Source organism: Oncorhynchus kisutch, linkage group LG19 (genome assembly GCF_002021735.2).
Source record: "Oncorhynchus kisutch isolate 150728-3 linkage group LG19, Okis_V2, whole genome shotgun sequence".
Taxonomy (NCBI): Eukaryota; Metazoa; Chordata; class Actinopteri; order Salmoniformes; family Salmonidae; genus Oncorhynchus; species Oncorhynchus kisutch.
In genome coordinates, this window is record NC_034192.2 from 20,074,352 (window position 1) to 20,099,527 (window position 25,176).

Sequence of the window (25,176 nt, forward strand, 5' to 3'; positions counted from 1 at the left end):
TTGGTCTTTTACCAAATAGGGCAATCTTCTGTATACCAGGCAAGGAATTCCACAAATGATCTTTTAACTTCTTGCGTCGAGCCATCCCGGATCCGGGATCGTGTATACAGCCTCAAGCTCATTACCATAACGCAACGTTAACTATTCATGAAAATCGCAAATGAAATGAATATGCTAGCTCTCATCTCAGATTTTCAAAATATGCTTCTCAACCATTGCAAAATAAGCATTTGTGTAACAGCTAGCGCGGCTAGCGTAGCATTTAGCGTTAGCATCAGCAGACAACATTTTCACAAAAACCAGAAAATCATTCAAATAAAATCATTACCTTTCAAGAACTTCAGCTGTTTTCAATGAGGAGACTCTCAGTTAGATAGCAAATGCTCCGTTTTTCCTGAAAGATTATTTGTTTAGGAGAAATCGCTCCGTTTGGTGCGTCACGTTTGGCTACCAAAAAAAAACTAATTCAGTCTTCAAAACGCCGAACTTTTTCCAAATTAACTCCATAATATCGACTGAAACATGGTAAACGTTGTTTAGAATCAATCCTCAAGGTGTTTTTCACATATCTCTTCATGATATATCGTTCGTTGAAAGCCTCCTCTCTCCTCTAAATCACTGGATGAATGCGTGCAGCTTGTAGATTACGCACCAATTTAGACAAAGGACACCGGGCGGACCCCTGGAAAATGTAGTCTCTTATGGCCAATCTTCCAATGATATGCCTACAAATACGTCACAATGCTGCAGACACCTTGGAGAAACGATAGGAAGGGCAGGCTAATTCCCGGCGCATTCACAGCCATATAAGGAGACAATAGAAAACAGAGCTTCAAAAATTCTTCCCATTTCCTGGTTGAAGTTTCATCTTGGTTTCGCCTGTAGCATGAGTTCTGTGGCACTCACAGATAATATCTTTGCAGTTTTGGAAACCTTAGAGTGTTTTCTTTCCAAAGCTGCCAATTATATGCATAGTCGAGCATCTTTTCGTGACAAAATATTGCGCTTAAAACGGGCACGTTTTTTTAATCCATAAATTAAAAGAGCGCCCCCTATATCCAAGAAGTTAACAAGACACACCTGTTTATTTGAAATGCATTCCATGTGACTCTCATGAAGCTGGGTGAGAGAATGCCAAGAGTATGCAAAGCTGTCATCAAGGCAAAGGCTAGCTACTTTGAATAATCTCAAATATGAAATATTTTTTTGTGTTTAACACCTTTTTGGTTACTACATGATTCCATATGGGTTATTTTATAGCTTTGTCTTCACTATTATTCTACAATGTAGAAAATAGTAAACGTTAACTAGAATGAGTAGGTGTCCAAACTTTTGACTGGTACTGTACATAAAATACATTAAAACAATTACAGTAAAGGCTACTCTTGACTCAAGGTCAACACATCTGTGTACAAATCTGTCTCAAGATGAAAGTGTCTGATGAATTGCTGAAGTCTGACTGTGAAACTTAACGTGACGGTCCTCTGTGGCTTTGCTCAAATTAGAAGATGGATGACGGCACCTCCGGAGACCTCTTGGTTAAGCAGGCGCACAAGGAGCAGGCCCAGATCCAGGCCATGGACGGCTACAAGGACCGAGTGACCATCGCGGCCAACTCCAGCCTCATGATCCAGGGGGGTTCCCTGGTGGACCAGAGGACCTTCACCTGCATGGTTGTGTACGGCTCCAACCTGGACGAGCACCCTGTCGACGTCTTGGTCCACAGTAAGTAGTAGCTACATCTGGGTTATGTTCATTAGGTACAAAATCAAATGGATGTATCTTACAGCTTCCCCTTGTTGTGACGAGCTTGAGAAGCCTTTGAAAAGATTCAAAATAGTGGGTGGATTGAAATCAACATTTAATCTCAGACCTAAAGTGGAAGCTGTGATGACACTTAATGTAAAAACATGTCTCCCTAGGCACTGGATGACATATTCAAAGTCTAGAAAAGTTACAAACTTTTTGATGGAGATGCACAGGTACACGGTTTCGCTTCACTTAGACAAACCTGTTCTCCCTTGGGAGGTCACTTCCGCTTCGGGGATAGCCTATAGGTGCAGGCAGAAAAACCAAATATATGATCCTGATCGAAACATTGTCTTATGTGTGTGTCTCAGTGAATCACAGGGGAGCATTACAGAGTTAGGGACATTACCTTTTTCAAGGGAACCTTCAGGCCTGGTTTCATGGGGTTGTCAGACACCACCCTGAAGGCAGGATGAGAGTGTATAGATGGATTTATTTCCATAGAGAAAATAGTACTAATTCTATGCAACTTGTTGTCATGTTGCCATATTGCCAACCAACCATAAGTCCAGCCTACGTCATCCACTCATTACACTATGTAGTAGTATTACTGGTTAAATTTGAGCATTGAGTAGAGCATTTACATTATTCACGGGTTTATTGTTTATCGTTTTTGCAGAGAAGCCGTTGCCACCACAGATAAAAGACAAAGCCAAAGAGCTGGAGAACGGCAAACTGACGTCGGTAAGTAGAACACATTTAACACAGAACATAGCAGACTTTTGCCCCAACTTACCAACTATAAATACTGAACAAAAATATCAACACAATGTTAAAAGTGTTGGTCCCATGTTTTATGAGCTAAAATAAAAGATCCCAGAAATGTTCCATATGCACAAAAGCTTATTTCCCTAAAATGTAAACAAGTTTGTTTACATCTCTGTTAGTGAGCATTTCTCCTTTGCAAAGATAATCCATCCACCTGACAGGTGTGGCATATCCAGAAGCTGATTAAACAGCATGATCATTACACAGGTGCACCTTGTGCTTGGGACAATAAAAGGCCACTCTAAGATGTGCAGTTTTGTCACACAACACAGTGCCACGGATGTCTCAAGTTTTGAGTGGGCGTGTAATTGGCATGCTGACTGCAGGAATGTCCACCAGAGCTGTTGCCAGAGAATTTAATGTTAATGTCTCTACCATAAGCTGCATCCAAAGTTGTTTTATTGAATAAGGCAGTACGTCCAACCGGCCTCACAACTGCAGACCACATGAAACCACGCCAGCCCAGGGACCTCCACATCCAGCATCTTCACCTACGGGATGGTCTGAGACCAGCCACCCGTCTTGCTGATGAAACTAAGTTTGCACAACCAAAACATTTCTACACAAACTGTAATGTGTGCTCTCTGTCTGTTCTTGATCAGTACCATTGCTGCAGTATTCTGTATGTTTTGCAGTTGACCAATGGCTTTCTTGAGTAGACCAGACAGGAGAGCATTATAGTAGTCAAGCCTGCTGTAATAAAAGCATGGAGTTTCTCTGTGTCAGCCTGAGAGAGAAACGGCCGCACCTAGGCAATGTTTCTCAGGTGGTAAAAAGATATTTTGGTCACATTCCTAATGTGTGATTTGAAATGTAGTTCTAAAATAACACCTAGGTTTTTTTACCTGGTGTTATCTTTATTGCCCGTGAATTAAAATGTGCTGCCAGATTCTCTCTCTGTGCTTTGGCTCCAACAATAAGTACCTCGGCCGTGTCTTGATTTAGCTGGAGGAAGTTGTGAGCCATCCATGTATTTAAATCACTAAAACAGTCTAATTTATCCGTGGAGCTAAAATCCTCAGGAGACACAGAAACGTAAAGTTGTGTATCTGCGTAGCAGTGAAAATCAATGCTGTGCTTTCTGATAACGCTGCCAAGGGGTAACATATATAAACTGAACAGTACCCAAACCAAAATCAAACTTTGTGGAATGCCACATGTGATATGCATTTTCTCTGAGTTATGTTCACCAAAGGTGACAAAAGACTCAACCTGTTAAATAGGTCCTAAACCAATTTAGACCAACCCACTTCTCCAATCTGTCCAGATGGACATCATGGTCAACAGTGTCAAATGCAGCAATAGGACATAGAGCTGTTTGGCATCTGTGTTGGCTTAAAGATAATTTACTACTTTAACTTAAGGCTGTCTCTGTGCTGTGGTGGGCCTGAAAACCAGATTGGGAATAAAAACAGTTGGCACTTAAAAAATAATTTTGCTGTATGAAAACCAATTTCTCCAGAATTTTGCTTAAGAATGGAAGGTTGGAGATTGGCTGAAAATTGCTAAGAGCTGAAGAATCAAGATTAATTTTCTTCAGAAGGGGTTTCAAGTTAGCAGTTTTTAGTGCTGTGGGCAAAGTGCCTGTGAACAGAGAATGATTAACAATAGCTTGCACTTATTTAGATGTGTAAAAACTGTTTTGAAGGTGGTGGGGATCGGATCTAGAAGGCTTAAGTTGTGAATGTGATATCACTTTCCCGAACATGTTTGTGTCAACCAGGGATAATAAATCCATAGCGCCTTTGCGTGGTAGGCTAGGGCACATATCATCAAACTTCTCATCAGGTCTTGCTTGACTGATACCCAGCATAATGTTTGTTATCTTATCTCTGAAATATGGGGTAGGATTTATCAGATCATCAATGGTCGAGAAGAGCACTCTCAAATTATTCTGATTAATAGTGATCAATTTAGAAAAATGAGCCCGTCTGGCATTTCTAATTGCCTTGTTATATATGCCAAGTTGCTCTCTGACTATGATAATGGTCCTGCAACTTTGACTCTATCCACTTCCTCTCTGTCTTGCCATTCATCCGCCGCAATCATCTCATGTTTCAGCATGATAATGCACAGAAAATGGCCCAGTTTTTAGCATGGCCTACATACTCACCAGGCATGTCACCCATTGAGCAATCAATCAATCAAATTTATAAAGACCTTTTTACATCAGCCGATGTCACAAAGTGCTGTACAGAAACCCAGCCTAAAACCCCAAACCGCAAGCAATGCAGATGTAGAAGCACGGTGGCTAGGAAAAACTCCCTAGAAAGGCCAGAAACTAGGAAGAAACCTAGAGAGGAACCAGGCTCTGAGGGGTGGCCAGTCCTCTCTGGCTGGTCCGGGTGGAGCTTATAACAGAACATGGCCAATATGTTCAAACGTTCATAGTTGACCAGCAGGGTCAGATAATAATAATAATCAGTGGTTGTAGAGGGTGCAACAGGTCAGCACCTCAGGAGTACACGCCAGTTGGTTTTTCATAGCCGATCATTCAGAGTTGGAGACCGCAGGTGCGGTAGAGAGAGAGTCCAAAACATCAGGTCCGGGACAAGGTAGCACGTCCAGTGAACAGGTCAGGGTACCATAGCCGCAGTCAGAACAGTTGAAACTGGAGCAGCAGCACGACCAGGTGGACTGGGGACAGCAAGGAGTCATCAGGCCAGGTAGTCCTGAGGCATGGTCCTAGGGCTCAGGTCCTCCGAGAGAAGAGATAGAGAGAGAGAATTAGAGGGAGCATACTTAACTTCACACAGGACACCGGATAAGACATGAGAAATATTCCAGATATAACAGACTGACCCTAGTCCCCCAACACAAACTATTGCAGCATAAATACTGGAGGCTTAGACAGGAGGGGTTGGGAGACACTGTGGCCCCACCCGATGATACCCTCGGACAGGGCCAAAGGCAGGATATAACCCCACCCACTTTGCCAAGGCACAGCCCTCACACCACATGAAGAATATCTTTAACCACCAACCTACTATTCTGAGACAAGGCAGAGAATGACACACGAAGACCTCCCCCACAGCACAAACCAGAGGGGGGGCACCAACCCAGACAGGAAGATCACGTCAGTGACTCAACCCACTCAAGTGACGCACCCCTCTAGGGACGGCATGGAAGAGCACCAGTAAGCCAGTGACTCAGCCCCTGTAATAGGGTTAGAGGCAGATAATCTCAGTGGAGAGAGAGGAACTGGCCAGGCAGAGACAGCAAGGGTGGTTCGTCGCTCCAGTGCCTTTCCGTTCACCTTCACACCCCTGGGCCAGACTACACTCAATCATAGGACCTACTGAAGTGATGAGTCTTCAATAAAGACTTAAAGGTTGAGACCGAGTCTGCGTCTCACATGGATAGGCAGGCCATTCCATAAAAATTGAGCTCTATAGGAGAAAGCCTTGCCTCCAGCTGTTTGCTTAGAAATTCTAGGGACAGTAAGGAGGCCTGCGTCTTGTGACCGTAGCGTACGTGTAGGTGTGTATGGCAGGACCAAATAGCCCTCAACAGGAAGCCAGTGTAGGGAGGCTAGCACTGGAGTAATATGATCCAATCTTTTGGTTCAAGTCAAGATTCTAGCAGCTGTATTTATTTAGTGCTTTATCCGGGTAACCGGAAAGTAGAGCATTGCAGTAGTCTAATCTAGAAGTGACAAAAGCATGGATTAATTATTAAGCATAATTTTTGGACAGATTTTTGCAATGTTACGAAGATGGAAAAAAGCTGTCCTTGAAATATTCTTGATATGTTCGGCAAAAGTGTTCAGAGTAGCGCCAAGGTTTTATTTGAGATGACTGTACAACCATCAAGATTAATTGTCAGATCCAACAGAAGATCTCATTGTTTCTTGGGACCTAGAACTAGCGTCTCTGTTTTGTCCGAGTTAAAAGTACAACATTGGCCGCCATCCACTTCCTTATGTTTGAACAAAGGCTTCCAGGGAGGGCAATTTTGGGTCTTTCATCAAAATGTACAGCTGTGTATCATCGAAATAGCAGTGAAAGTTAACATTATGTTTCCGAATGACGTCACCAAGAGGTAAAATATATATTGAAAACAATAGTGGTCCTAAAACAGAACCTTGAGGAACATCGGAATTGACAGTTGATATGTCAGAACACAAATCATCCACAGAGACAAAATGCTATCTTTCTGACAGATAAGATCTAAACCAGGCCAGAACTTGTCCATGTAGACCAAGTGCAGTCTCAGTGCTATGATGGGGGTCTAAAACCAGACTGAAGCGTTGTTGTATACATCGTCTTCAGGAAGGCAGTGAGTTGTTACTCAACAGCTTCTTCAACATTTTTGGAGAGGAATGGGAGATTTGATATAGGCGGATAGTTTTTTATATTTTCTTGGTCAAGGTTTGGCTTTTTCAGGAGAGGCTTTATTACTGACACTTTTAGTGAGTTTGGTACACACCCGATGAATAGAGAGCCATTTATTACATTCAACATAGGAGGGCCAAGCACAGGAAGCAGCTCTTTCAATAATTTAGTTGGAATAAGGTCCAGTATGCAGCTTGAAGGTTTAGAGGCCAAGACTATTTTCATCAATATGTCAAGAGATATAGTACTAAAACACTTGAGTGTCTCTCTTGATCCTAGGTCCTGGCAGTATTGTGCAGACTCAGGACAACTGAGCTTTGGAGAAATACGCATATTTAAAGAGGAGTCCGTAATTTGCCTTCTAATGATCATGATCTTTTCGTCAAAGAAGTTCATGAATTTAACACTGCTGAAGTGAAAGCCACCCTCTCTTGGGGAATGCTGCTTTTTAGTTAGCTTTCCGACAGTGTCAATAATACATTTGGGATTGTTCTTATTCTCCTCAATTAAGTTGTAAAAATAGGATGATGGAGCAGCAGTGAGGGCTCTTCGGTACTGCACTGTACTGTCTTTCAAGCTAGTCGGAAGACTTCCAGTTTGGTGTGGCGCCATTTCTGTTCCAATTTTCTGGAAGCTTCAGAGCTCGGGTATTTTCTCTATACCAGGGAGCTAGTTTCTTATGACAAATGTTTTTTGTTTTTAGGAAGCGACTGCATCTAGGGTATTACGCAAGGTTAAATTGAGTTCTTCAGTTAGGTGGTTAACTGATGTTTGTACTCCGATGTCCTTGGGTAGGTGGAGGGAGTCTGGAAGGGCATCTAGGAATCTTTGGGTTGTCAGAGAATTTATAGCACAGCTTTTGATGATCCTTGGTTGAGGTCTGAGCAGATTATTTGTTGCAATTGCAAACATAATAATCCTGGACTATCGTCCCCCATTTTATGAGGAAAAACATTAAGATCCACAACATTTATTCCACGAGACAAAACTAGGTCCAGAGTATGACTGTGGCAATGAGTAGGTCCTGTGACATTTTGGACAAAACCCACTGAGTCGATGATGGCTCCAAAAGCCTTTTGGAGAGGGTCTGTGGACTTTTCCATGTGAATATTAAAGTCACCAAATAGTAGAATATTATATGCCATGACTACAAGGTCCGATAGGAATTCAGGGAACTCAGTGAGGAACACTGTATATGGCCCAGGAGGCCTGTAAACAGTAGCTATAAAAAGTGATTGAGTAGGATGCATAGATTTCATGACTAGAAGCTCAAAAGACGAAAATGCAGTAATTTAAAAAAATTGAAATTATTGAAATTTGCTATCATAAATTCCTTTGCGGGATGCACGGGGGATATGGTCTCCTGGTGTAGGAGGAGAGGCCTCATGTAACACAGTAAATTCAACAGGCTTAAGCCATGTTTCAGTCAGGCCAATCACATCAAGATTATGATCAGTGATTAGTTCATTGACTATAACTGCCTTCGAAGTGAGGGATCTAACATTACGTAGCCCTATTTTCAGATGCGAGATATCACAATCTCTTTCAATAATGACAGGAATGGAGGAGGTCTTTATTCCAGTGAGATTGCTAAGGCAAACACCGCCATGTTTAGTTTTGCCCAACCTAGATTGAGGCACAGACAGTCTCAATGGGGATAGCTGAGCTGACTACACTGACTGTGCTTGTGGCAGACTCCACTCAGTTGGCAGGCTGGCTAACAGCCTGCTGCCTGGCCTGCACCCTATTCCATTGTGGAGCTAGGGGAGTTAGAACCCTGTCTATGTTCATAGATAAGATGAGAGCACCCCTCCAGCTAGGATGGAGTCTGTCACTCCTCAACAGGCCAGGCTTGGTCCTATTTGTGGGAAAGAGAAAGAGGGACAATTATCTACAAATTCTATCTTTTGGTAGGGGCAGAAAACAGTTTTCAACCAGTGATTGAGTTGTGAGACTCTGCTGTAGAGCTCATCACTCCCCCTAACTGGGAGGGGCCCAGAGACAATTACTCGATGCCGACACATCTGATTTACACGCTGAAGCTATGTTGAGCTTGGTGACCTCTGACTGTTTCATCCTAACATTGTTGGTGCCGATGTGGATAACAATATCTCTATACTCTATACTTTTATACGTTTTAAGTCTAATACTGCGGGTAATGGAGTCACCAATGACTAGGGTGTTCAATTTGTCAGAGCTAATGGTGGGAGGCTCAGACCCCGTAACGGGAGGAGGATAGACCAGAGAAGACTCGGACTCTGACTCCGACTCATTGCTTAATGGGGAGAACCGGTAGAAAGTTTCTGTCGGCTGTATGAGCGACACAGGTTGAGCATTCCTACAGCATTTCCTTCCAGAAGCCATGAGAAAGTTGTCCGGCTGCGGGGACCGTGCGAGGGGATTTATACTACTAATCTGTACTGGAGGCACAGACGCTGTTTCATCCTTTCCTACACTGAAATTACCCTTGCCTAACGATTGCGTCTGAAGCTGGGCTTGCAGCACAGCTATCCTCGCCGTAAGGCGATCGTTCTCCTGTATACTATGAGTACAGCGAATTAGAAGGCATCATGTTAATGTTACTACTTAGCTTTGGAGGTCCTGACGAACCATGTCCAGATAAAGCATCCGGAATGAAAAAGTTGAATGAAAAAGGTTGAGCGAGGGGAAAAATAAAACCATATAAAACGATAATTAAAAAGTTTAAACCGTAAAGTTGGCAGGTAGCAAAGAAACGTTAGCAACAAACCGCACAGCAGCACGTAAACAAGTTTACAAGTTGTGACCTGAAATAACAGAGACAGGAACACAATGGTGAGGCAGCAATTACACTTCCTGCAATTCTAGGACGAGCATGTTTGTGATGCTCTGGATTGACGTGTACGACAGCGTGTTCCAGTTCCCGCCAATATCCAGAAACATCGCACAGACATTGAAGAGGAGTGGGACAACATTCCTCAGACCACAATCAACAGCCGATCAACTCTTATGCGAAGGAGATGTGTCGCGCTGCTTGAGTCAATGGTGGTCACATCAGATACTGACTCGTTTTCTGATCCACGCTCCTACATTTTTAAAAAGGTATCTGTGTCCAACAGATGCATATCTGTATTCCCAGTCTTGTGAAATCTATAGATTATGGCCTAATGAATTTATTTAAATTGACTGATATCCTTATATGAACTGTAACTCAGTAAAATCTTTGACATTTTTGCATGTTGCGTTTATTTTTGTTCAGTGTAGATGTAAACTGTTGGGAGTCAATCCACCAGAATGCAATGTACATTTATTTTGAATCTCGAGTCGCCTTTTTTATTATTATTCTCGGCTATCAATTGAAACATTATTGAAGAGCTTATTGCACTTTTGGTCTGTGTGTGAGAGAGGGAGAGCGAGAAAGACGTCTACACTGATAACCCGTGAAAGGGGTGAGGCATGCGGGGTTCATACGCCAATCTAATTACAGAAGTTAGAGTAAAAATAGGACTTTGAATGATGTGGAAATGGGTACTGTACTACGCAACATCTGAATAAAAGAGATTGTCCTTTTGTCTAAGAAACTTGAGGTCCATAAGAATGCAATGAAATTGTAGTGCCTAGTTACTATGTCTGACAATAATAGTTTATATTATAATGTGCATGTGCCTGTGAGATTTGTGTCTGGTTTCAGTGGTGTTGGAGGTTTCCATTTGGTTGCGGATGCTTACTGGTTCCAGACTCTCTTTACTTGTAGTTCCACTTCTTGCAGTGTTTTTATTAGCAGAGACAGGGATGGTATCCAAGGAGAGGAAAAGGTGGGGGGGACTCTGTTTTGAGAAAACGCCCACTGAGGTATGTCATGTTCAAAGGGCTCTCTCTCTCACGCTCTCTTTCTTTCACTTGCTTTCACACTCGTTCTCTCTCTCTCTCTCTTGCTCTCTCTAACATGCACATGCATACGGAATGGAGCGCCTTCTCAGACAGCTTACTTCGAGAGCAGTGAGTCACTTCAAAGCCAAAACATTCCAGTTTCAGACTTGATATACGGTGTTACTGTGTGCGTGCGTGTCATCAAAAGATGACTGCCATGTGAGGGTTCACAGCCTTGACTTATTGCTGTCTAAAAATGGTATCCAAGTGTCACAGAAGATGGAGATCCCCACTGCCCTGTATAATGTCTGTTATTTGTTAGTGTCTGGTTTGTGTGGGTTTCTTTAGGACAGATAGACACATTAAAGAAGTTGTGAACAGCAGCTCTGCCACCAGTGGTGGGGGGTGTGGCATGATGTATTGTAGCAGGATTATTTCCTAGGGCCTTGTCCATTATCTGCTGTTGACGGCCCCCCACTTCCATCCTTCTGCCTCGCTCCTCTGGAGGGGGGTTCGATTCCTCATGCCACCCCACACGCCCGAAACTATGCATCATCCGCACATACCTACACTACCTGTGGCTCACACAGCCTGCAAATACTCCTCAACCCACTTTGAGCTTTATCCCCCTGCCTAGCGGATGCACACACACACACACACACACACGGTTGCCTGCACATCACCTAATCGTGTCACATCTTTATTGATGAGGCTCACGCTTTCCCTGTGATAGACTTTTTGCGCTTTCATTTTTCTCCATCCGATCCAGGTTGGCAGGGGATGCGTTGCTAAAATAAGGCCTCTGCAGTCCGGTGCCAACTGTCACGGTGGAACATTTAGAACCTTCATGGTTAGACCGGAGCTAGCTGTACCTGTCAGGTATACAGCCCATCCCATTTCCAGGAAATGACAGGCCACTTTCTTCCAAAATGGAATGTAATAGTAGGGGAGTCGATCAAAAAAGTAATCACAGCCTTATGTTGTCATGATAACGATAAGGATTGTTATTATAGATATACAGTGAGCTCCAAAAGTATTGGGACAGTGACCATTTGTTTTGGATTTGGCTGTACTCCAGCATTTTGGATTTGGCAGCTTTCATTTGAAGTTATTGTCTTACATCGGATGAACCGTTTAGAAATTACATAACTTTTTGCCCATCGTCCCCCCCATTTTAAGGGACTAGTTATGTGTATTAAAGTAGTAAAACCTTTATATCATAAGTTTAAAAAAATGCTAATCTCCCCTGTCATTGTAATGGTGAGAGGTTAGCATGTCTTGGGCATGATATTTGTGCGTCTAACTTTCTCATTATTATTCATGATTCATTGAGGATTATCCGTAATCATGGTAGCATCCACATTAATGTAGAAGTGTTTCGAAACATATTCTTATTTACAATTAAAGTGACTCCAAAATGGCACAAAAGATTATTTGCCATTCTTTTCTATTGGGCACAAAATAATCTGAAACTCAACCAAAACAAACAGGAATGGCATCCAACACATGGCATCCAACACGTGCTATCAATATGGGAACAAATACTTCACTTTTTATTACACATATAAGTGAATTTGTCCCAAGACTCTAAAAGAGCTGTAATTTCTAAGCGGTTCACCCGATTATAGATGAAAAAATCCTCAAATTAAAGCGGACAATCTGCACTTTAATGAGTGGCACAGCTGTCTAAGGCACTGCATCTCAGTGCTAGAGGTGTCACTACAGATCCTGGTTCGATTCCAGGCTGTATTACAACCGGCCGTGATTGGGAGTCTCATAAGGCAGCTCACAATTGGGCCAGCATCGTTAGGGTTTGGCCGGAGTAGGCCGTTATTGTAAGTAAGACTTTGTTCTTAACTGACTAGCCTAGTTAAATAAAGGTAAAATCATTTTTACAATTTTGTTTACCTCATAGTCATTGTATAATTTAAAATCTAAAGTTCTGGAGTACAGAGCCAAGACAACAACAAAATTCACTGTCCCAGTACTTTTGGAGCTCACTGTATAAATGCATACAGTCATAATCAACATTCCTACCGTGGTCGATTACCAGGAAATGTTCCAAAGTACAAATGTTCCAAACATTTCAATGGGCAGATACACAGGTTCTACACAGGTATATGCAGATTATAGACTGATATAACAACCATATAACGTGGAAAGAATCTGACTATCTGGACCAATGACTCAGCTTTTATCAGTGTGGTAGGAAATGACACATGACACCAGTATTTAAAAGGCACTAGTCTCCTTTGTTCTCTCGGTTTCTCTAGTCATGCCCCTGAATGCTGTTTACTCTGACCGTCATACAGTAACCACTGGGCTCCAGGAATAGAGATTCAGCAATGAACTCTCAGTGCATCCATATATAGACTGTACACTTTCACTTTAGTATCTTAGGGCTGGTTCCCCGGACACAAATGTAGCCTAGTCCTGGATTAAAAAGCATTCTCAATCTCCAAAAGATCTCCAAAATAATCTGTGTCTAGGGAACCAGTTCTTAATAACGGAGCTGCTTTTGGTTTGATTTGTTATGTTGTTTTTTGTCTCTTTCAGCTAGGCGTGTGTACGGCCGCAGATGCAAACCCTGCCGCCGTAATCATGTGGTCCAAAAACGGCAAGCTGCTGGTGGCTGATGGAAAGAGTATGTCATCACGTCTTGTCCCACCAACAGCCGCACAAATAGTTAAACAACAGTCAGACAACAGTCTTTGAATATTTGTTTTCATTTCAACAACTCCCTACTTATGACACCTTTTGCTAGATTTATGTAGAAATATCCACCGGGGCTGATTTGCTTGATCCTTTCTTGCTGCAGCTTTCTGCTCCTCTGATTGTAGTATCTTTAAAACATCTGTTTAACCTTTCAATTATTTCTGGTACCAGTGTGACCTAAATAATTATCGCCCCATTTCCAAACTCTCTTGCCTAGTAAAGATTCTAGAATCCTTGGTAAATACTTAACATGGATCCTTTTTTAACTACGAAATGTATTCTAAATGTACACCAGTCAGACCATTTCATAGCACCATCTCGGCGGCTACTTTGGTTTAAAATGATGTTCTTATCCTTCGACTCTGTGGATCACAAATTACTTATTTTTTTATTCTGGACATAACAAAGGGTGTCATACAGGGATGTGGTGTATGATATTGCCCCCACAGCTGACCAGGCTCTGTCAAAGCCTTTTGTTGAACTGAAATTGGTACTTAAATGCAGGTATAACTAAGTATATGTTATTTTCCAAATCACAAACATTTATCTGATTATTTATGCATGACAGTGCTTTCAGAAAGTATTCACACCCATTTACTTTTTCAAAATGGTGTGTTACAGCTTGAATTTAAAATGGATTACATTTCATTTTTTTTGTCACTGGCCTACACACAATACCCCACCCCATAATGTCTGGAGTCATGTTTTTAGAAACTTTTTAAAAAATCATCACAAATGAAAAGCTGACATGTCTTGAGTCAAGAAGTATTCAATCCCTTTGTTATGGCAAGCCTAAATAATTTCAGGACAAACAATGTAAAAAGCTTGCATGGACTCACTGTGTGCAATAATAGTGTTTTAACATAGGCAATTATCTGTAAGGTCCATCAGTCGAGCAGTGCATTTCAAACACAGATTCAGCCACATCGACCAGGGAGGTTTTCCAATGTCTCGCAAAGAAGGGCACCTATTGGTGGAGAGGTAAAAAAAATTGTTTTACAAAAAAAACAGACATTGAATAAACCTTTGAGCATGGTGAAGTTATTAATTTCACTTTGGATGGTGTATCAATACACCCACTCACTACAAAGATATAGGCGTCCTTCCTAACTCAGTTGCCAGAGAGAAAGGAAACCGCTCAGGGACTTCACCATGAGGCCAATGCTGACTTTAAAAAAGTTACGGAGTTTAATAGCTGTGATAGGAGAAAACTGAGGATTTATCAACAACATTGTAGTTACTCAATACTAACCTAATTGACAGAGTGGGAAGAAGGAAGCCTGTAAAAAATATAAATATTCCAAAACATGCATCCTGTTTTCAATAAGGCACTAAAAAAATATGGCAATAGGGCAAAAAAAATTGCCAATTAACTTTTTGTCTTGAAAAGTATTATGTTTGGGCAAATACAGTACAACCCATTACTGAGTACCACTCTCCATATTTTCAAGCATAGTGGTGGCTGCATCATGTTATGGGTATGCTTGTAATCGTTAAGGACTGGGGAGTTTTTCAGGACAAAAAAATTACTTAATGTAGCTAAACACAGGCAAAATCCTAAGGGAAAACCTGGTTGAGTATGCTTTCCACCAGAACTGAGATGTATTATCCTTTCCGCAGGAAAATAACCTACAACACAAGGCCAAATCTACACAAGATTTGCTTTCCAAGAAGACGGTGAATGTGGCTGAGTTTTGAGTTAAATCTACTTGAAAATCTATGGCAAGACCTGAAAGTTCTCTAGCAATGATCAACAAACAATTTGACAGAGCTTTTGAAAAGTATAATGGACAAATGTTGCACAATCCAAGTATGGAAAGCTCTTATAGACTTACCTCTAAATATTCACAGCTTTAATCACTGCCAAAGGGGCTTCTACAAAGTATTGACAGGGGTGTGAATAATTATGTAAATTAGATTTTTGTATTTAATTTCCAACACATCTGCAAACATTACAAAAAAATGTGTTTTCACTGTCATTATGGGATATTGTTTGTAGATTGGTGAGGGGGAAAAAATGCTTTAATTCATTTTGAATTCAGGCTGTAGCACAACAAAATGAGTCGAGGGGTATGAATACTTTCCGAAGGCACCATACGTACACTGAACAAAAATATAAACTCAACATGTAGTGTTGGTCCCAGGTTTCATGAGCTGAAATAAAAGATAGCAGAAATTTTCCATACACACAAAAAGCTTATTTCTCTCAAACTCTGTGCATGCGGCAGGTAGCCTAGTGGTTAGATCGTTGGACTAGTAACTGAAAGGTTGCAAGATCAAATCTCCGAGCTGAGAAGCTAAAAATCTGTTTTGCCCCTGAACAAGGCAGTTAACACAATGTTCCTAGGCTGTCATTGAAAATAAGAATTTGTTCTTAAACGGACTTTCCTGGTTAAATTTTAAAAAATGTACATCCCTGATAGGGTGCATTTCTCCTTTGCCAAGATAATCCATCCCCCTGACAGGTGTGGCGTATCAAGAAGCTGATTAAACAGCATGATTATTAAACGGGTTCACCTTGTGCTGGCCACTCTAAAATGTGCAGAATTGTATTATAACACAATGCCACAGATGTCTCAAGTTTTGATGGAGTGTGCAGTTGGCATGCTGACTGCAAGCACCCACAACCTGCTGTGATCGGGAGTCCCATAGGGTGGCACACAATTGGCCCAGCTTCGTCCAGGTTAGGTGAGGGTTTGGCCGGGGTAGGCTGTCATTGTAAATAAGAATTTGTTCTAAACTGACTTGCCTAGCTAAATAAAATAAATTAAACATCTGACGTTGATTTTCCATTAGAATTTGGTTATGCTTTTAGATGGTTGAAAGCATAGTGATAACACTTCAGAAATTCAACAAACTTTTATCTGTCCTTTTGAGGGGGTGAAAATAGATTGTAATCTCATTGATCAACATATCAACCAAATATTGCCCAATTCTTCTTGTTGGAATGAGGTGGAAAAAGTCAAGGGGGGTCTGAATACTTTTCCGAATGCACTGTACATATGAAATAATAGGATCAAATATTCACCACCTATTGACAGTCGTAAATCTCAGTCTGGATTCAGGCTATCCCATATGCTTAATCTGTCTCTCCTCTTCTGACCGTGACAACTCTTACTACCAGTGACTCATCCTCTTTGTTTGTTTGCACTCACAGCCATCATCATCACGCCCAGTGTGAAGATGGATCCGTCGACGGGCCTGTCCACTACCACGTCCGGTCTGCAGTACACAGCGGTGAAAAGCGACGTGGGAGCCAAATTCACTTGCACAGCCAAACACAGCCTGGAAACACAGGTGTCTGCTCCTGAGACCTTCGTCATTCACTGTGAGTGGACCACACTGCCCCCTGGAGGTCTTTGACCTGCAGTAGATGTACATGAACCTGTCACAGAATGAGTGATAATCATGTATTAATATAGTCTGTTTTAGTATATTCAGCACAGGCTTTAATCAAACCTACAGCCCTGGGACGTATCCAGTAGGAACAAAATTGACGAAAATTGAGTATAATGGGAAAAGACCCATACGGGAGAAAAAAAAAATATGTTTAGATTAATGTCTATAGGTTACATGTGAAGTATTTAAAATTGGACAGATACATTATCTTTTCAAAACTATTTAATACATTATTGAATGTATATAAATACATAAATGTACGTACAATTTATCACAGTATATATGTTAACTGCATCCCAAAAAGTATTAAATGTATTCTGAAATGCATTAAGGAATATATTTTCACATGTATTTATCAATATACACTACCGTTAAAAAGTTTGGGTTCACTTAGAAATGTCCTTGTTTTTGAAAGAAAAGCACATTTTTTTGTCCATTTTAAAATAACACAAAATTGATCAGAAATACAGTGTAGACATTGTTAATGTTGTAAATGACTATTGTAGCTGGAAACGGCTGATTTTTAATGGAATATCTACATAGGTGTACAGAGGCCCATTATCAGCAACCATCACTCCTGTGTTCCAATGGCACGTTGTGTTAGCTAATCCAAGTTTATCATTTTAAAAGGCTAATTGATCATTAGAAAACCCTTTTGCAATTATGTTAGCACAGCTGAAAACACTATTGTTATGATTAAAGAAGCAATACAACTGTCCTTCTTTAGACTAGTTGCGTATCTGGAGCATCAGCATTTGTGGGTTCGATTACAGGCTCAAAATGGCCAGAAACAAATAACTTTCTTCTGAAACTCGCCAGTCTATTCTTGTTCTGAGAAATGAAGGCCATTCCATGTGAGAAATTGCCAAGAAACTGATGATCTCGTACAACGCTGTGTACTACTCCCTTCACAGAACAGCGCAAACTGTCTCTAACCAGAATAGAAAGAGGAGTGGGAGGCCCCGGTGCACAACTGAGCAAGAGGACAAGTACATTAGGGGGTGGTAGGTAGCCTAGTGGTTAGAGCGTTGAGCCAGTAACCAAAAGGTTGCTAGATCGAATCCCCAAGCAGACAAGGTAAAAAATCTGACTTTCTGCCCCTGAAGAAGGAACTTAACACACTGTTCCTAGGCTGTCATTCTAAATAAGAATTTGTTCTTAACTGACTTGCCTAGTTAATAAATCAAAGTAACTCTTTATCCACATTATAGCAGGGGGTGTAAAGCCATAACACATACGTTTTTCCAGCAGCAGACTATGATCGATAATGTCAAAAGCCGCCATGAAGTCTAACGAGCCCCCACAATAATTTTATCATCAATTTCTCTCAGACAATCATCAGTCATTTGTGTAAGTGCTGTGCTTGTTGATTGTCCTTCCCTATAAGCGTGCTGAAAGTCTGGTGTCAATTTGTTTACTGTGAAATTGTATCTGGTCAAACACCATTTTTCCCAGAAGTTTACTAAGGGTTGGTAACAAGCCGATTGGTCGGCTATTTGAGCCAGTAAAGGGGGCTTTACTATTCTTCGGTAGAGGAATGACTTTTGCTTCCCTCCAGGCCTGAGGGCACACACTTTCTAGTAGGCTTACATTGATTTTATTTTTATTTCACCTTTATTTAACAAGGTAGGCCAGTTGAGAACAAGTTCTAATTTACAACTGCAACCTGGCCAAGTTAAAGCAAAGCAGTGCGACAAAAACAACACAGAGTTACACATGGGACAAACAAACGTACAGTCAAAAACGCAATAGAAAAATCTATGTACAGTGTGTGCAAATGTAGCAAGGTTAGGGCGGTAAGGAAATAAATAGGCCATAGTGGCAAAATAATTACAATTTAGCATTAACACTGAAGTGATGGATGCGCAGATGATAATGTGCAAGTAGAGATACTGGAGTGCAAAAGAGCAACAACAACAAAAAAATAGCAATATGGGGAAGAGGTAGTTGGGTGTGCTATTTATTAATTGACTGTGTACAGGTACAGTATTCGGTAAGCTGCTCTGACTGCTGATGCTTAAAGTTAGTGAGGGAGATATAATTCTCCAGCTTCAGTGATTTTTGCAATTCTTTCCAGTCATTGTCAGCAGAGAACTGGAAGGAAAGGCGGCCAAAGAAAGTGTTGGCTTTGGGGATGACCAGTGAAATATACCTGCTGGAGCGCGTGCTACGGGTGGGTGTTGCTATGGAGACCAGTGAGCTGAGATAAGGCAGGGACTTTACCTAGCAAAAACTTACAGATGACCTGGAGCCAGTGGGTTTGGCGACGACTATGTAGCGAGGGCCAGCCAACGAGAGCATACAGGTCGTAGTGGTGGGTAGTATATGGGGCTTTGGTGACAAAACGGATGGCAATGTGATAGACTACATCCAATTTGCTGAGTAGAGTATTATTTTGTCAATTACATTGCCGAAGTCAAGGATTGGTAGGATTGTCAGTTTTACGGGGGTATTTTTGGCAGCATAAGTGAAGGAGGCTTTATTGCGAAATAGGAAGCCAATTCTAGATAAAATTTTGGATTGGAGATGCTTAATGTGAGTCTAGAAGGAGAGTTTATAGTCTAACCAGACACCTAGGTATTTGTAGTTGTCCACATATTCTAAGTCAGAACCATCCAGAGTAGTGATGCTAGGCAGGCGGGCAGCAATCGGTTGAAGAGCATGCATTTAGTTTTACTAGCATTTAAGAGCAGTTGGAGGCCACGAAGGAGTGTTGTATGGCATTGAAGCTCGTTTGGAGGTTTGTTAACAGTGTCCAAGGAAGGGCCAGATTTATACAGAATGGTGTCGTCTGCATAGAGGTGGATCAGGGAATCACCAGCAGCAAGAGCGATATCATTGATAAATACAGAAAAAGAGTAGGCCCGAGAATTGAACCCTGTGGCACACCCATAGACTGCCAGAGGTCCAGACAACAGGCCCTCCAATTGGACACACTGAACTCTCTCTGAGAAGTAGTTGGTGAACCAGGCGAGGCAGTCATTTGAGAAACCAAGGCTTTTATGTCTGTCGATAAGAATGCAGTGATTGACAGAGTCGAAAGCCTTGGCCAGGTCGATGAAAATGGCTACACAGGACTGTCTTTTATCTATGGCGGTTATGATATCGTTTAGGACCTTGAAAGTGGCTGAGGTGCACCCATGACCAGCTCGGAAACCAGATTGCATAGTGGAGAAGGAACGGTGGGATTCGAAATGGTCGGTGATCTGTTTGTTAACTTGGCTTCCGAAGACTTTAGAAAGGCAGGGCAGGATGGATATAGGTCTGCAACAGTTTGGGTCTTGATTGTCTCCCCCTTTGAAGAGGGGGATGACCGTGTAGCTTTCCAATCTTTGGGAATCTCAGACGATACGTATGAGAGGTTGAACCGGCTAGTAATAGGGGTTGCAACAATTTCGGCGTATAATTTTAGAAAGAGAGGGTCCAGATTGTCTAGCCCAGCTGATTTGTAGGGATCCAGATTTTGCAGCTCATTCAGAACATCAGCTATCTGGGTTTGGGTGAAGTAGAAGCAGGGGGGGGGTCTTGGGCAAGTTGCTGCAGGGGGTGCAGAGCTGCTGGTCGGGATAGGGGTAGCCAGGTTGAAAGCATGGCCATCCGTAGAAAAATACTTCTTGAAATTCTCGATTATCGTAGATTTATCGGTGGTGACAGTATTTCCTAACTTCAGTGCAGTGGGCAGCTGGGAGGAGGTGCTCTTATTCTCCATGGACTTTACGGTGTCCCAAATCTCTTTGGAATTAGTGCTACATGATGCAAATTTCTGTTTGAAAAAGCTAGCCTTAGCTTTCCTAACTGACTGTGTTTATTGGTTCCTGACTTCCCTGAAAAGTTGCATATTCAATCTATCTTTCTCTTCCCCTCTCTTTCTCTATCCTTACTCTGTCTATCTCTCTTTTTTCTCTCTCTCTGGTCTCTCCACTCCCTTTATACCTCTCTGAATCTGGCTTTTAGATCCAACAGAGAAGTTGAGTCTCCAGGTACTGGCGAAGACTCCCATCAGAGAGGGCGACAACGTGACGTTGAAGTGCAATGCGGACGGCAACCCTCCTCCAACCAGCTTCTACTTCAGCATCAAGGCAGGTTTCCCTCTGTAGTGTCTGAGGGATCAAGGATTGAGATACCAATATTTATATAGAAAATCTCTGTGTTCAATTTAATTCTGTGGGGCCAAGCCATGTGGACAGTACCCCACTGTTCGTGACAGAATTTGTCACCGTTACCTTAACCATCCTTCACCCACCTCTCCCTGTATCTCTCCACTCCTTCTCCCTCCTTCCCTCACCACTCCTTGTCCCTCTACTTTCTTTCACTAGTGGCTCTCTGCCTGTAAATTTTGGTGTGGTAACACAATGCAAACCTTTCCCCCTATCCTCAACAGGGCCAGAAAGTGACGGTGAAAGATTCCGACACCTTCACTCTGACTGCCGTTACGCGCAACAGCACCGGAGACTACAAGTGCTCGCTGGTCGACGATGACAAAATGGAGGCCTCGGAAAAGGTTGTCGTGAGCTGTGAGTATAGACAACATATTTGTTGCCCTGTGGATTTAAACAAAGCTTCAAGGATAGTGTTGTGAGCACTCGCTGAGACTTGAAAGGAGTGAGCAGACAACATCTTCAGTGTTTCAATCTTTATTTTGCACTTTCTTAACAAGCTCCTTTATCCACTGTAAATGAAGTCACAGGAGCAAGGGAAGGTAATCAAATATATCTTCAAGAGGATTAGCTGGGAGGGGAGTGCAGTTTGGGTGGGCAGTGGGAAGAACTAATTAACCTTAACCCTAAACCTAACCTTAGCGCCAAACCGTAACCCTAAAATTAACCCTAGCTCCTAACCCTAAACCTAATTCTAATACTAATTCTAACCTTAAACCTTAAATATATATATATTTAAGGTTTAAGGTTTTTCGAAATGGTCGGTGATCTGTATATATATATATATATATATATATATATATATATATATATATATATATATATATATATATATATATATATATATATATATATATATATATATATATATATATATATATGACCATTTCGAATCCCACTGTACTTTCTCCACTATGCATATATATACACACACACACTTAATTACTCCCTTCTTCTGAGGTGTGTTTAGTCCTTAGTTCAAAAGGGCCCTGGCTAAGACTGTCTTGTGAATATAGCCACATCCCCGTCTCGCCACATTTCACTCATCTTTAGCAAAAGCTTATATCCCGCTCCTAACAACTAAATTGTGTGTGAGGGAGAGACAATAACTTTGCTGGAAGGGGTCCTGGGAGAAGAGGGTTCTGAGGGAATGTGTCCTCCCTGAATCACAAAGTCACCAAGTTGCGGGACTGCTCATGGCACTGGGACGTGAACCCATAACCTCTGTGTTTTTGTGGGGGCTTTGTTATCAGTGATGGGCACAAAAAAAATTGTGTAAAGGAACTCTGAACAATCCTTCCCTCTCTCCTCTCCACCCCCATTTTCCCTAGACTTGGATCTCAGTCTCAGCCCCACAGGAAAGGTCCTTAAGATGGTCAGGGACACCTTGCTGGTGAAAATGGAGCAGGACGCCTCCGGCGATGCTAAAGTGTCATGGACCAAGGTAAATAAAAATAAAAAGGTTTTGCTAGAAGGCTGAATAGTTACTGAAATCCAATAACATCATACTAACAATGGCATCTTCTGTCGACAAAACAGCCTTTGCAGTATTCAAATTGCACCCAAAAAAAGGGCTTCATTCAACCTGTGTCGCGGAAGATCCACGGTATAGTGTGATGGAAATGAAAAGGTCCTTTCTGATTGAGCTGACATATACAGACAGCGTTACCGTGAATGCTTGGGAATATTGCCTTTACATTTCAATCATCCTATAGCACGGATCTTCCGCGATATGGATTGAATCGAGCCCTAAGTAACATTTAAAACAAAAAGTTTAGAATACTACCCATGATTATGCCCAGCGACATACTGCATATATGAAGTAAATGTGTGTATAAGCCAGGATTTGACTGTTGCTTGATCTAATGAGTCTGGGTTCACTTCACTCTACCAGGACAACAGAAAGCTGGACGAAACGCCTAGGTTTGACAATGTGACGTACGCTGATGCAGGGTTCTACGTTTGTGAGGTGTCCGTTGCAGGCATCAAGCGCAGCCAGTCCTTCCAACTGGTAGTAGAAGGTGCACATCCCTTTTCTCTCCTTCTTTTGATATTGGTTCCCAGGTTGACATTGCCTCCAGTTTGAGTTGGTTTAAAGTGATTGATCTCTCACACGTTTTCAGACCTCAAGGGTGGCCTAATGTCAATCTGTTATGTAGTTTCAGCTGTATGCCTCAGTGCCAAAAATGGAAAGATAGGCACTATTGAAAATTATAAAAATGCTATGGTGTCTAAAATGTTATTGTCATGTAAATGAGCCATATACTGTAAGTGAATTTACACAACAGAACTTGTGGTGACATCTCAACATTTAACCACTTTCTGGGACTGAACTGAAAGCAAGTCATTCAGTAAGCTGTGCACAACCAACCTGGTGCTGTGTGTCCAACAGGCACACCAGTCATCAAGAAGATGACCGAGCACCATAGCGAGGATGGCAGACACAAAGTTCTGACCTGCGAGGCCGAGGGTGTGCCCCGGCCCAGTGTCCAGTGGAGCATCAACGGCACAAATGTAAGTCTGCCGTGTGTGTTTTGTAATTTACAGACAAGCTTGTGCCACTGTAGTGACGTCCCACTAAGTGAAGCCGGTAATGAAGCCTTGTCTGAGACAAAACGGCCCATAGGGGCAGGAGCCTATCTCTTGTTTCTGTAGCATGAGGCAGCTTGATGTACAGGACTGCTAGTGCCAAGAAAAGAGGCATCAGGTCCCATTTTTAAAGTCTTTGGTATGACTCGGCCGGTGATCGTATCCTCAACTTTTCAATCTCTGGACATACACTCTAACCACAAGGCCACAGAGTCTGACACAACTCTCTTATTATATCATCTAACTATACTGTACAAAAATATAAATTCAACATGCAACAATTTCAAAGATTTTACTGAGTTACAGTTCATATAAGGAAATCAGTCAGTTGAAATAAATAAATGTCACATGACTGGGAATACAGATATGCATATGTTGATATGGCCTCACAGAAGAAATGGCCTCACAATGGGCCTCATGAGCCCGATATCTATATGCATTCAAATTGCCATCGAGAAAATGTAATTGTGTTCATTGTCCGTAGCTTATGCCTGCCCATACCATAACCCCACCTCCACCATGGGGCACTTAGTTCACAACGTTGACATCAGCAAACCGCTCGCCCACACGAAGCCATACATGGCGGTTGTGAGGCTGGTTGAACGTACTGCCAAATTCTATAAAATGACATTGGAGTCGGCTTATGGTAGAGAAATGAACATTAACCTCTCTGGCAACAGCTCTGGTGGACATTCCTGCAGTCAGCTTGCCAATTGCGTGCTACCTCAAAACTTGAGACATCTGTGGCATTGTATTGGGTGACAAAATTGCACATTTTATTGTCCCTAGCACAAGGTGCAATTGTGTAATGATCATGCTGTTTAGTCCGCTTCTTCATATGCCACACCTCTCAGGTGCATGGACCACACATTTGTGCACAACATTTGAGAGAAATAAGCTTTTTGTGCATATGGACAATTTCTGGGATCTTTATATCAGCTCTTGTAACATGGGACCAACACTTTACATGTTGTGTTTATATATTTTTCAGTGTATATGATATGATAAGCAAGATGTGTCAGACTCTGGTATCATTACTGACAAAAATGAAATACAGTGCCCCCAGAAGTATACCCACCCCTTAACGTTTTTCACATTTTGTTGTGTTACAGCTTGAATTTAAAATGAATTACATTTAGATTTTGTCACTGGCCTACACACAAAACACTAATGTCAAAGTGGAATGATGTTTTTCTTAATATTTACATATGAATATAAAACGAAAAGCTCATATCTTGAGTGAATAAGTATACAACCCCTTACTCCTGAACTTATTTAGGTTAACAATTTGCTTAACAAGTCACATATTAAGTTGCATGGACTCACTGTGTAATAGTGTTTAACATGATTTTTTCATCTCTGTGCCCGCCACATACAATTATCCGTAATGTCCCTCAGTCGAGCAGTGAATTTTAAACATTCAACCACATCCCTGGGAGGTTTTCCAATGCCTCGCAATTTTTGTTAAAACATTTTTTTTTACCTGAGGCAAGTCAGTTAAGAACAATTTGTTATTTACAATGACTGCTTAGGAACAGTGGGTTAACTGCCTTCTT

General features: G+C 41.8%; 1 protein-coding gene across 2 annotated transcripts in view; it reads left to right on the forward strand.

The window, feature by feature from the left end:
- alcama (activated leukocyte cell adhesion molecule a) overlaps positions 1–25,176 on the forward strand; it is a 67,713-nt gene that overhangs the window by 32,084 nt on the left and 10,453 nt on the right. For both annotated transcript variants that reach the window (XM_020452211.2, XM_020452210.2), the window contains exons 3-11: positions 1,506–1,725; positions 2,429–2,493; positions 13,317–13,404; positions 16,633–16,803; positions 20,829–20,953; positions 21,256–21,388; positions 22,363–22,475; positions 22,926–23,052; positions 23,424–23,545. In XM_020452211.2, the coding sequence (XP_020307800.1) occupies positions 1,506–1,725; positions 2,429–2,493; positions 13,317–13,404; positions 16,633–16,803; positions 20,829–20,953; positions 21,256–21,388; positions 22,363–22,475; positions 22,926–23,052; positions 23,424–23,545 (1,164 nt within the window). The remainder of the gene's footprint in view (positions 1–1,505; positions 1,726–2,428; positions 2,494–13,316; positions 13,405–16,632; positions 16,804–20,828; positions 20,954–21,255; positions 21,389–22,362; positions 22,476–22,925; positions 23,053–23,423; positions 23,546–25,176) is intronic.